This window comes from Zingiber officinale, chromosome 6A (assembly GCF_018446385.1).
Source record: "Zingiber officinale cultivar Zhangliang chromosome 6A, Zo_v1.1, whole genome shotgun sequence".
Classification (NCBI taxonomy): domain Eukaryota; kingdom Viridiplantae; phylum Streptophyta; class Magnoliopsida; order Zingiberales; family Zingiberaceae; genus Zingiber; species Zingiber officinale.
Window position 1 is genome coordinate 143,974,588 of NC_055997.1, and position 12,438 is coordinate 143,987,025.

General features: G+C 33.6%; 1 protein-coding gene across 1 annotated transcript; it reads right to left on the bottom strand.

The window, feature by feature from the left end:
* Positions 1-2,238: 2,238 nt before the first annotated feature.
* Positions 2,239-4,428, bottom strand: LOC121994524 (protein RICE SALT SENSITIVE 3-like). The gene is made up of 7 exons (XM_042548530.1): positions 4,121-4,428; positions 4,007-4,060; positions 3,738-3,905; positions 3,513-3,618; positions 3,285-3,326; positions 3,128-3,184; positions 2,239-3,005 (listed from the first exon to the last, which is right to left on the bottom strand). The coding sequence occupies exons 1-7, from the start codon at positions 4,255-4,257 to the stop codon at positions 2,475-2,477; spliced, it is 1,095 nt and encodes a 364-aa protein (XP_042404464.1). The 5' UTR covers positions 4,258-4,428; the 3' UTR covers positions 2,239-2,474.
* Positions 4,429-12,438: the final 8,010 nt, after the last annotated feature.

Here is a 12,438-nt window from a genome sequence, read left to right on the forward strand (position 1 = left end):
TAGATAAGGATGGATCAAAAAAGCATTTACAAGAATCCAATTCTTTGAAGCCCCTTTAAATTCAGTATGCCCAAATAAATGTTGACTTTCTCTTGTTTTATATATACTAGTGTGATCAGCACACGTTGCGTGTGTAATATAATAATATATAAATTATTTGGGCCCTAGCAATAAATTACTGTAATGGGCTTCCCTATAAAAATAAATTATTTTAATTTAATATTATACTTATCTTAGTAAAAGAAATTAAGAAAAGTATATTTTTTAACATCGTCGGTTTAAAATATTTATAGAAGCTTCTTTGATCATAGTGTTATCAATTCTAAGATGTGGGACTAAAAAGAATTTTATTTTTTTTATATAAAACAACCAGAAAAAATTAATGATGAGAAAAATTCATAATAATACGTCGTAGCTGAGTCTCGAACTCTAGATCACTGATTGTTTCGCTTGTGGAATTACTAATAAACCTTGGAATTATTTTTAGTGTGAATAAAAAAAAGGATAGTAATGTAAATTCATTTTAGGCTTCACCAAAATTAGTTAGTAAAGGGGGGAGATTTTTAATAAAATAGTAAGATATATATATATATATATATATAATCCATATCTTATACGTAAACACTTTAACTAATACACAATGTATTAGATCATTTGAAGGGTTTATACATTGAGTGAAGATGTTAAATTAAAATTAAATCGATGTCAAATAAAATTCAATGGATAGACATGAAGATAAGGAATATGTTCATCTAAACCATGATGGATTTAGATTTGATTTGGTCATATGATTAAAACAAATTTAATTGGATTAAAGGAAATTTTTAAGAAAGAATATTCTTGTGTTTTTATTCTCTCCCACCTACGTAGCCTTACTCACACCAGTTCATGCGCAAATCTCCATTCGCTGATTTCTTCTTTTTCTTCTTATTTTCTCCTTCGTAGTACTTTCTATGTTTTTTCCTCAACTAGACGTAACTTAGTTATTTTTCTCGTCTCATTCTCCAACAATAGCTCTCTTTCTTCTTTCTCTTGTCAAGTGTAGCAACCCTCCTCCTTTCCTTCCTTTTGTAGTTTTCCAACTGACCAACATTAATTAACCATATATAGTTCTTTTTCCTGAGCAACTCTTGTTTTATTTTTTCTGATCGTCGGAGTTAGTTGAGACCGTTAGAAAAGAGGATAACACGTCCATTTTCTTATCTTTCTTTTCATCCTGATAGTTATTTTATTATTTTTTTTCCCTTAACGCTAGTTCAAGTAAATCAATAATAGTTTCTGTTGTTTTGTTTGATTTGGTCTTTTAGTTTACTTTGTTTATCTTCTACGGCCAAATATCAATAGTGGAAAGAACAAGCCAGTAATTAAATTTATTTAATAGAGTAATTAAACCATCAATTGATTATTACTCATTTATTTGATTTTTTTTTACTTATTTAAAAATAAAACTTAGTATCAAGTCTCCTCCGATTTTAATTCTTGGATTCTCCTGAGCTCATTGAATGGTTTGGGGATCTTCATTGAAGGAAGACTAAACAAAAAGATAGTCAAAGCTACGCACGAGTCTTTATTTCAAATAAGCAGGGGAGGGAACGCAGAAGAAAAAAATAAGTAACAAAATCTGAGATTTTAGGCATTTTGGAATTTTATTATGCATTATTATTGATAATAAATAATATATTTGCTGCTCCGGGCCGGCTATTGATGATTTCATTTAATGGGCATAGTTTACACTAAGTGGGCTGAGATGTGGCCATCTTGTCATGCTTCGGATAATTGGGCTTTACTGAAACGCAAAGGCCCAACAGTTGGTTGGCCTTTGCTTGAATGAGGGGGAGTTGGCTTCATATTTGGTATCTACAAATAAGACCTTAACACTTAACCATCGCAAGTTTTTTCAGCAATATTTCTATATTTAAATAATTGTTCATAATTTATTACTTTAACATTTAAAAGTTGTTTATAATAATTTAATGTCGTTAAAGTGGAGAATTATTTCACGTTAGGAGAATTAATACAACACACGAGCAGTTATTGCTAAAATGATCACCACAGTACTTGATGTAACACTAAAAATAAAGTCCCAAACAAAAGAATATCTGTCTCACCAATTATCTTTCTCCTCATTCTGGACAGTTGCCAAACTACATTTTTGAAGCCACTTTGGCGCAAATGAATAAATAAATAAATAATTCAATGTGTATTTTAAATTCACTGATGAAAGTACTATACACGTAATTTAAGAAGAAGTATTATTGGATGAGTAGTTAGCAATATTTACTGTTTAAACATAACTTACAAGTTAATTAATTAACCATTACAGATTATAAAGATCTTTAATTACCAGCACAAAGTAAGCATCTAAAGTAATCAACAAGGAGATTGATATATAATTTTTAAGTTGATTCAATAGATTGATTTTCACAATATTTTGTAGATCACTCCCTAACTAATGATTCATTATTAATTATTAATTAGAAGCCCTCGGGATCATGATCCTGACCTGGTAATTTGGTCATATTGAGATAATACGAAGGCAATGAGCTGCTGCTCTCGCCACCGCTCTCTGGCTGTGGCGGCGTCGGCTGTAACTCTTCCATTTTCTCCTCTCCTTGTTCCTCTTTTGCACCCACCAGCGGCCTCTGCATCAGCCCGGCCATCGGTGGGGGCATCTCCATGAAACCTGGTGGCGGGGCAACTGGTGGCGGGGCAACGGGCGGCAGCTTCGAGAGCAGCGCCTCGAGGCTGCTCATTGACGGCGTGACCCTCATCTGCTGCGCCATCAAGTATTGGTCATACAAGTCCGGCAGGGGCAGGGGCAGGGGTAGGGATGCGGTCCAGTGGGGGGCACAGGCAGCAGCCAGCTGGTTGCACCCGTCAACGATGGGGAAGGCGGCGGCCGCGGCCGCTGCGGAGGAAGGGTGGGGGAGGAGGACGCCGGGGATGCTCTCGAGGTAGCTAAACTTCTTGCGGAGCAACGCGACGAAGCTCAAATCCTCCATCACCTTCATTAATTGTATTCATTAATGAACTTAATTATTAAACTACGTAAGATTAATTAAAAACTAATTAATCAATTAATTAAGACGTCGCCATGCACGCAAAGGTGATTATCTTAATTAATCACCTTGTTGATGGATCCCAATTGCACAATTCCTTCACTAACTGCGACTAGAGCAATGGTCTGCATGCATGAATCATAACATAATGTGAAACTAATTAATCTAAATACCCAAAATTAATGAACTTTGATAAACGAATTAACATCCACTAAGAAAGATGACCTTGATGCCTGATTGAAACTGAGCTTCCCAAGTTCTTGGTTGCTGCACAAAAAAAATTTATATAAAAATTAAAAAAAATTATTCTCACAGATATATATATATATATATATATATATATATATATATATATATATATATATATATATATATATATATATATATATATATATATATTCTTTTGTTACTAGAAATTAACTTAAAGCAAGAAGCAAAGGAAGAAGCACTAACTGCATCAGCAGAGTTGTTCCAAGAGGAGAGGAAGTTGATCTCTTGATCTTGGGGTTCCTTAAGCACCCATTTATGGCCGTGATCTGCAGCAACTTTTCCAATAAAGCTGCAACCAAAATAATCTTAATTCGTGGACTATATCCATCACTACTGCAACATCAAGTTGCTAAATGTATATGAATTAATAAACAAAGTTATATATATGTATATATTTATGACAACTACCCTTCTCCATAGTTGTAGATCTCATGGGACATCTTGAAGAAGAGCTCAGGTTGGAGGCCTTTACTAGTTTCACATTCTTCATAAGCTGATGAGGTGCCTGCTGCTAATTGATCACAGGTTGTGGAATTAGTAGCAAAATTGCAGAAACCATCCTCCCACGCAAGTATCCTAATAAATTGAGAAAGGAAAAGCTTTATATATATATATATAATTTATAGCTGAAATGATATCAAATCCAAAATTTAAGATTGAGGAAAGAATGCATGTACCAATTCCTCCTGTTTCCTCTACTTCTGTCATAAACCCCTGCTTGGAGATCCCACCTGCAATTGATTTATTAAACACGAGGATCAGCTACATAAAATAAGATGTCAATTGCATACTTGGGAGGAGGGTAATTTCTCGGCAAGATCCTCCAGAAGACAGCATAAATCCATTGGGAGCTTTTGCTGATGCACAGGCTTCTCAGGGTGTGTTGCAGGAGATGAGTCACAGCTAAAGGATTGAGTTGCTCCTCCATTGATCCAATCAAAGCTGAGCTTGAAGAAGAAGAAGAAGAAGAAGAAGAAGAAGAAAGTGAACTTTAGAGATCCAAGCCCTCTTGGATCTCTGGTTTTCTCCTCTGGCATATAATTTTTCTTGGAGGAGGGAAAACCAAAGACTGAAGCATCCGGCAAGAGGGGCACTGTGGCCAAATATATACCACTGTGTCATTGATCTCTTCTGCTACAGTGATTAATCATGAGTTAAATTTTACCAATGCTATAGGCAGAGCCCACTCTGGAGTGAGGCCACACAGCAGACCCACCATTAAGATTAAAGCTGTTCATAATTGAAAAACATACGTACAAATCAATTTTTTTTTCTATGAATTAAAAAGACTGTTCAGTATTAGACTTTCCTTCATGCACTCGTCCTCTGAAATCGAAACTGAGTGAAAAAAATAATAATAATCCAAGCAAAATTTTGCATGCAAGTCACTTTTATCATCATCACACTGGAATCTCTCTATTTTTTGGAACAGCTAAAAAGAGGACTTTTTGAAGCTCACTTGGGCACCAAGAAAAGCAGTAATGTGAGTGGAGATGAAACGTAATGTCTCATCTTATCTCATACGTGAAGATTTCGTGCATGTGAAAATAAGTTGATTAGAAAAAGGGAAACTGAAAGTTCATGCTGCCTTGTTGGCTGACAAAGCCAAGCACTCTCTCCTTGTCAAATCTGCGTGATAATAACATATATAGAACTCAATTTTAGAAAGGAAGCAAGCGTAAACTCTAATTTCAGGCAGTTCTCTTGCGGTATATCAACTTAGCGTCAATCATCACCGATGAGTTGTTTATTCAATAATAAATGACTGATAAATTATTACAGTTTGTGTCCTTAGTATTAAAATCATTAGAAGGTCAAATTGATCAAGTCTGAATTTATATTTTTTCTATGAAATGTCCTCATTAAAGTAGTAATTCAGTTAAACTTTAATCTTGGTTATTGATACTGACCTTTAAATAACCATCAATGGTCAAAATTAAATTTTGACTAGATGATTGAAAAGAGATCTCTTTTGAAAAAAAAAGTTCCTATAGAGAGTCCATGTCATCTATAGGATTCCCGTTCTAAGAGGCATAGCTTGACATGTAGCTATTGTGAAATTCAATTATTGAGGAGTTCGTAGGCTTCTTACATGCACATGTCATGCTTGTTCAAACTAGATCATCTATAATTTTAACAGTTGCATAATGGAAAAGAAAAGTTAATTTGACACATTAATTTTATATCCTTTTAGCTTTCATCTTAGAAAATATATCAATTTGCACTTTAGACTTGAATTTCAAGGAGTCATATTGGTTATACATCCACGAAGCTAAATTTTGTTATTCATCGCATCACATACCAACCAAGTGGAGAGTTTATATGATTGACATGGGTGACAATATTTTTTCTTTATTCATCGCATTACAAGCCGACCAAGAAGAGAGTTCATACCATAGATATGGCTAACAATTTATATCGTGTTAACCAAATTATAATTTGATGGTACATTAATGTAAATATATAGAATGATATAAAATTTAAATATTTTAAAAAATAATTTAATAGGGGTGTGAAATTAACTACGAATAATAATTATAAATTAACATTTAAAACAATAGTTTATGTAAATTCTATTATATATATATATATATATATATAATAATTATGATTATTATTTCACAAACTCCAAATTGGCCATAACATCAAGGGGTGGCAAAAATATCAAAATTTTTAGTATATCACACATACCGTACCAAAATATATCGAATCATACTAATTTTATGGTATATCAAAAATTTTGGTACGATATAATACCATATCAAAATTTTGGTATCAGTACCGGTATAGCATTTATCTTGAAATTTTCGATAAACCGTACTGATACCGAAATTTCACCCTAAATGGTATGAAATTTAATCATACCGAAATTTCGATATATCGAAAATTCAGTACAATATCAGTATGATTTTGTTGTATACCGAGCATTTCGGTACGGTATATGGTATACAATGTAATTTTTAGTAATTCAAGTATACCGCCCCTAATAACATCACCACCAAATTAGGGATACTAAATCTGATCTATTAACTTAGGATATTATGTTCCATATGTATGGATTTATTTATTTCGCTTCCCACGAAAATCTTCGGTTATATGAAACTATTACTCAACACAATTCAAGAACAGAAAAAGCAAATTACACAAAAAAGGAAAAAGAACAAGTTTTTATCTAGCTTATTAAGTTTACCTTCTTCGACAGCTGAATTGTCGAATAACATATATCAAATCACTTGTTGAATAGAGGGAAGACCCATAGTGTTCAACTGAGCAATTCAATTGTGCACTATATTTCACAACAAATCCAGCTTTAGTACAAATGCTTGATGAACGATAACTAGAACCAATCCTATTTTTACCATTATATATATATATATATATATATATATATATATAAAAGAATGAACTGAATGCCCAAACTTTAAACAGGAACAGAGGACCCGAAGGTGGGCCCATGTCCCTGTTCTCTTAGCCAATGAGGAAAAAGGATGTTAATGGTGTGGGTAAATGGAACATGGAAAAGCAAGAGCGAGTGAAGTAAATAATAAAAGATACCTCTGCGCCATTGGAAATGGAATAGTACCCTCCCTTGTCCCCGAGATATTGCATGATGACCAAAGAGTGATTTTAAAGGTATCTTCATCCCTCATCAACTTTATTTATTAAGTTACTTTGCCCCTTCTTTCTCCCCCTCCTTGTTCTCTTCTTTTCCACTGACATGGAAAGCAAATTAACAGGGTCAGGGAAGCAGTGACAGGTCCTTTACCTTCTCTGTTTTGACCCACTCCATCATCACCAAAGTCTTAATTCCCATCATTCCCTGCCTTTCTTTAAAAATGAAAAAGATTGGTGGTACAATCCCAAAGAGAGGGTGAAAGAATGCCCACGGCACACACATATATAAAGTTACCTTTCACCCCATTGCTTTGTCCATGATAATGAGCATGTACTCACATACAGATCTAACGCAGCATTATTTCTCAAAAAAAAAAAAATGATTGGACAAGAAGGTTATGTCGATGGGTCTTCTTAGAACTGAGATATTCAACTAATGAAGAATATGGTGATTCCCCTTTAGGTCCCTTCTTCCATTTCATTGTAAGAAACACATCCTTCATACATGCTACTTACTGTTTACTATTAATTCATTTAAATGGTGAAGCAACGTGATGGACTCAAGAAAACAATAAACAATAATAATAAAATTTAAACTTTTCACAACTTGTCTTCATATTCTGTAATTATAACTTAATACGTTTTTGAAAACAGCTATGTTAATTTGAATATCATGCTATTTGATAAAACAAGTTATGAATTAAAAAGTAAAACTTTACATTTTTAATAGCTTGACCACATGTTTGTGCATGCATTGATATCATCTAGTCAACTGTAGCGCTATCTCAAAACTTGATATCCCACCATTTCAGTAGAATCGGCATAATTAATATGCTTAAAAGTCAATATAACATGTTACATCATCATCGACCTTTCATGAAAGTAATTTATGATCAACCTTAAGTGGTCACTTGACAATATAGCATAGAAAAAGATCTCAAAATCTCCATGATCACTTTTCCTTACTCTAAAATGTGACCCAATTAAACTAATAGCCGACCAAACAACTCCAAGTAAACATATGTGTTTAGTAATAAAAATAACTATACGAACTGTTTACAGTAGCTATACGAACAGTTTACAGTAGAAAATGTTGTGAAGGGATAAAACGACCCAAACAATGTCATAAAACGGTAAAGCATAGAATAACCATGCAAATAGACAAATAATAATGAATGTTTGTGCGACAGGAGAAAAGCATGCCGGATAACAAGAAGTATGGCTTCCGCGTAGGGATAACTTGTGATTCAAGAAGCAGAGATCAGAAATATGGATTTATTATTTTCTTATATATTGTTCTTTTGTCCCATGCCTATAATTAAAGCACTACTTAAATTCTTTTTTTCCTTGAAGAAGGAAAACTGCATGGTTCGAATTGCGAGGAGTTCGGTGGATGTGTATGGAGGGAGGAATGGCAGAAGAGTCTGGGAAAATCACAGGTCGACCACTTACCCATTCTCTTTTTTTTACTAAAGAGAAAAAGGAAGTTATTGAACATATATTTAACTATAAATGCCACCTAGAATCATCTGTTGAGAACAGTATGTTAATCTGCTGCTTCCTAAGGCCGTACATATGCTATGGATTTGTAGATTGGCCTTAATTAGTATGCCTATACATGCATTTGTTTCAGGTAGACAGGGGTTGTCTTGTTAATAGTGAGAAGACAGGGGTTGTCTTGTCAACAGTGAAAGAATAAGGATAAATTTGCATGCACTCCCTATTGGTAAACACAACTGTACATGTAGTCCCCATTCATGAAAAACTTTCTTTTCACTCCCCAGTCAAACATATTTATTTAATTGCCCATGATATTTTTAGGTACAAAAAGTCTAAAAATCAGTATAAATCCTCTTAAATTCAGTATATTAAATTAGAATCTAGTATATTTTCTATTAAATTGAGTACGATTTTTTTTTCACCTCAAAATATACTCGATTTTAGTTTAATGTGCTGAATTTAATAGAAAATATACTCAATTTTTAATATAAAGTACTGATTTTAAGAAGAATTATACTCATTTTCGGACTTTTTGTACTCAATTTTTAACTTTTTGTACCTAAAAAATATGGGTTAATTTCAATAGAAAATATACTCGATCCTAGTATAGAGTACTGGATTATAGTGTAAAGTGCTGAATTTAACAGGAATTATACTTATTTTTAGACTTTTTATACCTAAAAAATAAGAGGGATAATTTTGATAGAAAATATACTCGATTTTTAATATAAAGTACTGACTTTAAGAAGAATTATACTCGTTTTCAGACTTTTTGTACTCAATTTTAGACTTTTTGTACCTAAAAAATCTGAGGAGCAATTTAGGTATCAATATTTGCATGAGAGAGTTGAAACAAGTAATACTTTACATATAGGAAATGGAAACAAAGTTTTTTAGGCATGAGGATTACATGCAAAGTTATGATTACCATTGAAAATTTTTCTCTAATTTACCGAAAGATCCGAAACCCCACCTTAATTTCAGTGGTAACTGCGTTAAAAAAAGTCCATTGTCTCAATCCCTCGCCAGGTTTTCTACTTGTTGCACCAACCAGATAGCAGTTCTACACCTCCCAAGTTTGTTACAAGCGTGTATTTTTTGAGAAAATAACAGAAAGCAAATAGTCTAGCACAATATAAATATCTCCATTTTTAATATTATGGAAATCGGAAGCAAAACAATATGTATGGGTACAGCATAAACAGTTTGATGTAGTTTTCAGGCATGCATGGCCTACTGTTGTAATTAAGGCAGATGAGCCTTTCGGACGCTGACACAGTAGAACAAATAGTGATAGGAGGGGAATGACAAACTACAACAATTATTTAATCTTACAACTTTGTCGCCTATATATGGATTTACTTATTGTCTAAGACATTATTCTCTCAAGATCTAGTAGTGACCATTTTTCAAACAAATCAATTCAACCAAAATCCAACCAAAAGAAACCATTGATCAAGCGGAAACCAATAAACTTAGATTTTGAAAATTTTCCGAGTATTTAAAGTTCATTTAGTTGAGTCAACTTGATTATTGAAACTCATAGACCAGAATTTCAAGCAATTGGCTAACCATTATTGGATTTAAGACAGCTATGCATGGTGATGCTCTTCTGTGGTAGGGGCAGAACTGGAAATGAACTGTAACAAAAGAGGTGAGATATATTTCTTTATTAATTTTTAATACATGTTATATATATAAAAGAGATGAGGTCAAGTTGGATTGGTCAATGCTGCATGAAAGCAGTACTGCCAATTCTAACTTCTCCACTGAGAAAGAATCCAAAATGGTCACGTGAAGGCTTTTGGTAGTCACAATCTTGGCCTCTAAAAGCTCAATGTACTCCCTCCATGAAAAGATGGTCGCATCCTTTCCCTGCCTTTCCGCAGTAAACCACAGATCTCTTCATGGATTCCATATAGCTTCCCCAGCTATAGTTCACTCTCCTTTTCCCTCATCTCCATCTTTTTCCACACTCAGTTTGTAAACAAACATGCCATACTGCTAGCTTCTACTTGAATGAATCAACTTTTGCGAAAGATATAATATACAAAGGAAAAGTATACCAAAGTAAAGAAAAGAAGAAAATCATGCAGAGGAACTTCCATATTCGTATATACTTAAAATAAGCATTAATCCTGAAATATATAGTATCCTAAATTAACATAACCTTTTATCGCTACATGGAAGATCTAACTTAATTTTAAGACAGCATCCAAAGCTCTTCCTGAGTCCAGCATGTTGTAATTGCATATGCAATGCTGTACCTTAGTAAGAATCTACTGTCAACTCAATGCAATGATTTAGTTCAGTGTTTAGGTAATGCATTTAAATAGACATTAAAAAAAGTTCTGTATAATGATGTAAGAAGGAAAATGGGTAGATGATTAATATTTTAGCTTTAGTTCTTCATGTGGGTGGCATTTTATTAATAATAGAGAAGTATTTGCACTAACGAGGGCAAAAACTGCATATGAAGATACTTCATATGAAGGACATGTAACTTGTTCTTCATGTGTGTGGCATTCCCATTCTCCTAATCTATGTTATGATTCAAGTACACTACAGTAGTACAGAAACTTCATATGAAGATAATACACAACCTATACTTTAATAGAGTAATCATTGCTCCTGTGCATGACCAAAGTATAAAGCTGCTAAAACATAATGTGAGCATTGCTTACCCTAGCACATAGGCTGCTGCGGATGGGCAATATAGGCTGATCTGGATCCTTAAGGAGTGTTGCTGATATACTAATAAGTTAGCAGTAATTGTAGCCAGCGTATCATTTGGCAGTTTCTTAGTCCACTGTGCCAAGCACCTCTGGAACTTTTGGGGGACTGGATTGTATTCTCCCTGGAATCAATTAAGTGAGAAGAAAAGGAAGATGAGAAGGATGAGTACATACTGGATGGTTGTTTTGAATTCGCTTGCTTGGAAAAAGTAGATTGGGCACTGACCAATACACTTCAACTACAGTCTACAGTGTCCTTGGGCCCCTTGCTGATGTTTACAACTCCGACAAACTTTGGCAACCATTGGACCAGAATCTATGAAATTACTCATCAGCATAATATAAGTTTGTTCTTCCAGGATATTTGATTTCTCAATAGTATTCTTGTTTGAATGTTTCATGGGTTGATTAAACTAAGCATAGGTTTAGAGTGACAGCTACATCCAGTAAGGTTTTGTACGGCTATCATTGCCAATATATCGAAAAGTGGCCTTTGTCCTCTTGTAACTTCAATCTTTTATTTTGGACAATGAAAGCATGAAAGAGACTTATCATTAGATAGAATTAGCATCTTGACCTTGCGTGTAAATCATGTCATCAGCACCATGGTACAACCTTCAAAGTGGCAGTGGCGCATCGATTGTTTATTTTACCCTTAATTATAGGAAAATTTAACTATCTCTAGATTAACATCTCAAAGATCCCCAAGGAAAACTCTTCACTCCTATGGGGCTTTTCTCATAGATTTAACATGTAAAATTTCATAAACTAGATGTATGAGATCTATGTTTAGGTTTCTTGGAGCCAAGTGCATATGAACTTTTCTCAAGCTATTGGTAAATAAATTGTACGAATCCAATTCTCAGTGAGCTAATTTAAAAGGTTAACAGCTGAAGTGAAAACAAAATAAGCATAAATGGTTCATTACTTCATTGTGCAAACACATGCTACAATATATAAACTATAAAACAAAAAGTTTTTAGTATAAAAATTAGTCTTTCTTGTTAATTTTTTGGCTCTGTGAAACCAAACACTACTTCCAAAAATAATACCCCTCGGTGCATTTTTCATTCATGAATGTTATCCATCTTAATCAGTAATTTTAAAGAATCAATTAATTTGTAATAAGATAAGGAGAAATAAGACTTGATAATGAAGACAGTATATGTGAGTACAAGATTATACAACTTTTCCAGACAAGCAAATTAGGAACATTATTTGATTATTCTATGGCCAACTGTCATAAGTAGTGATAATAA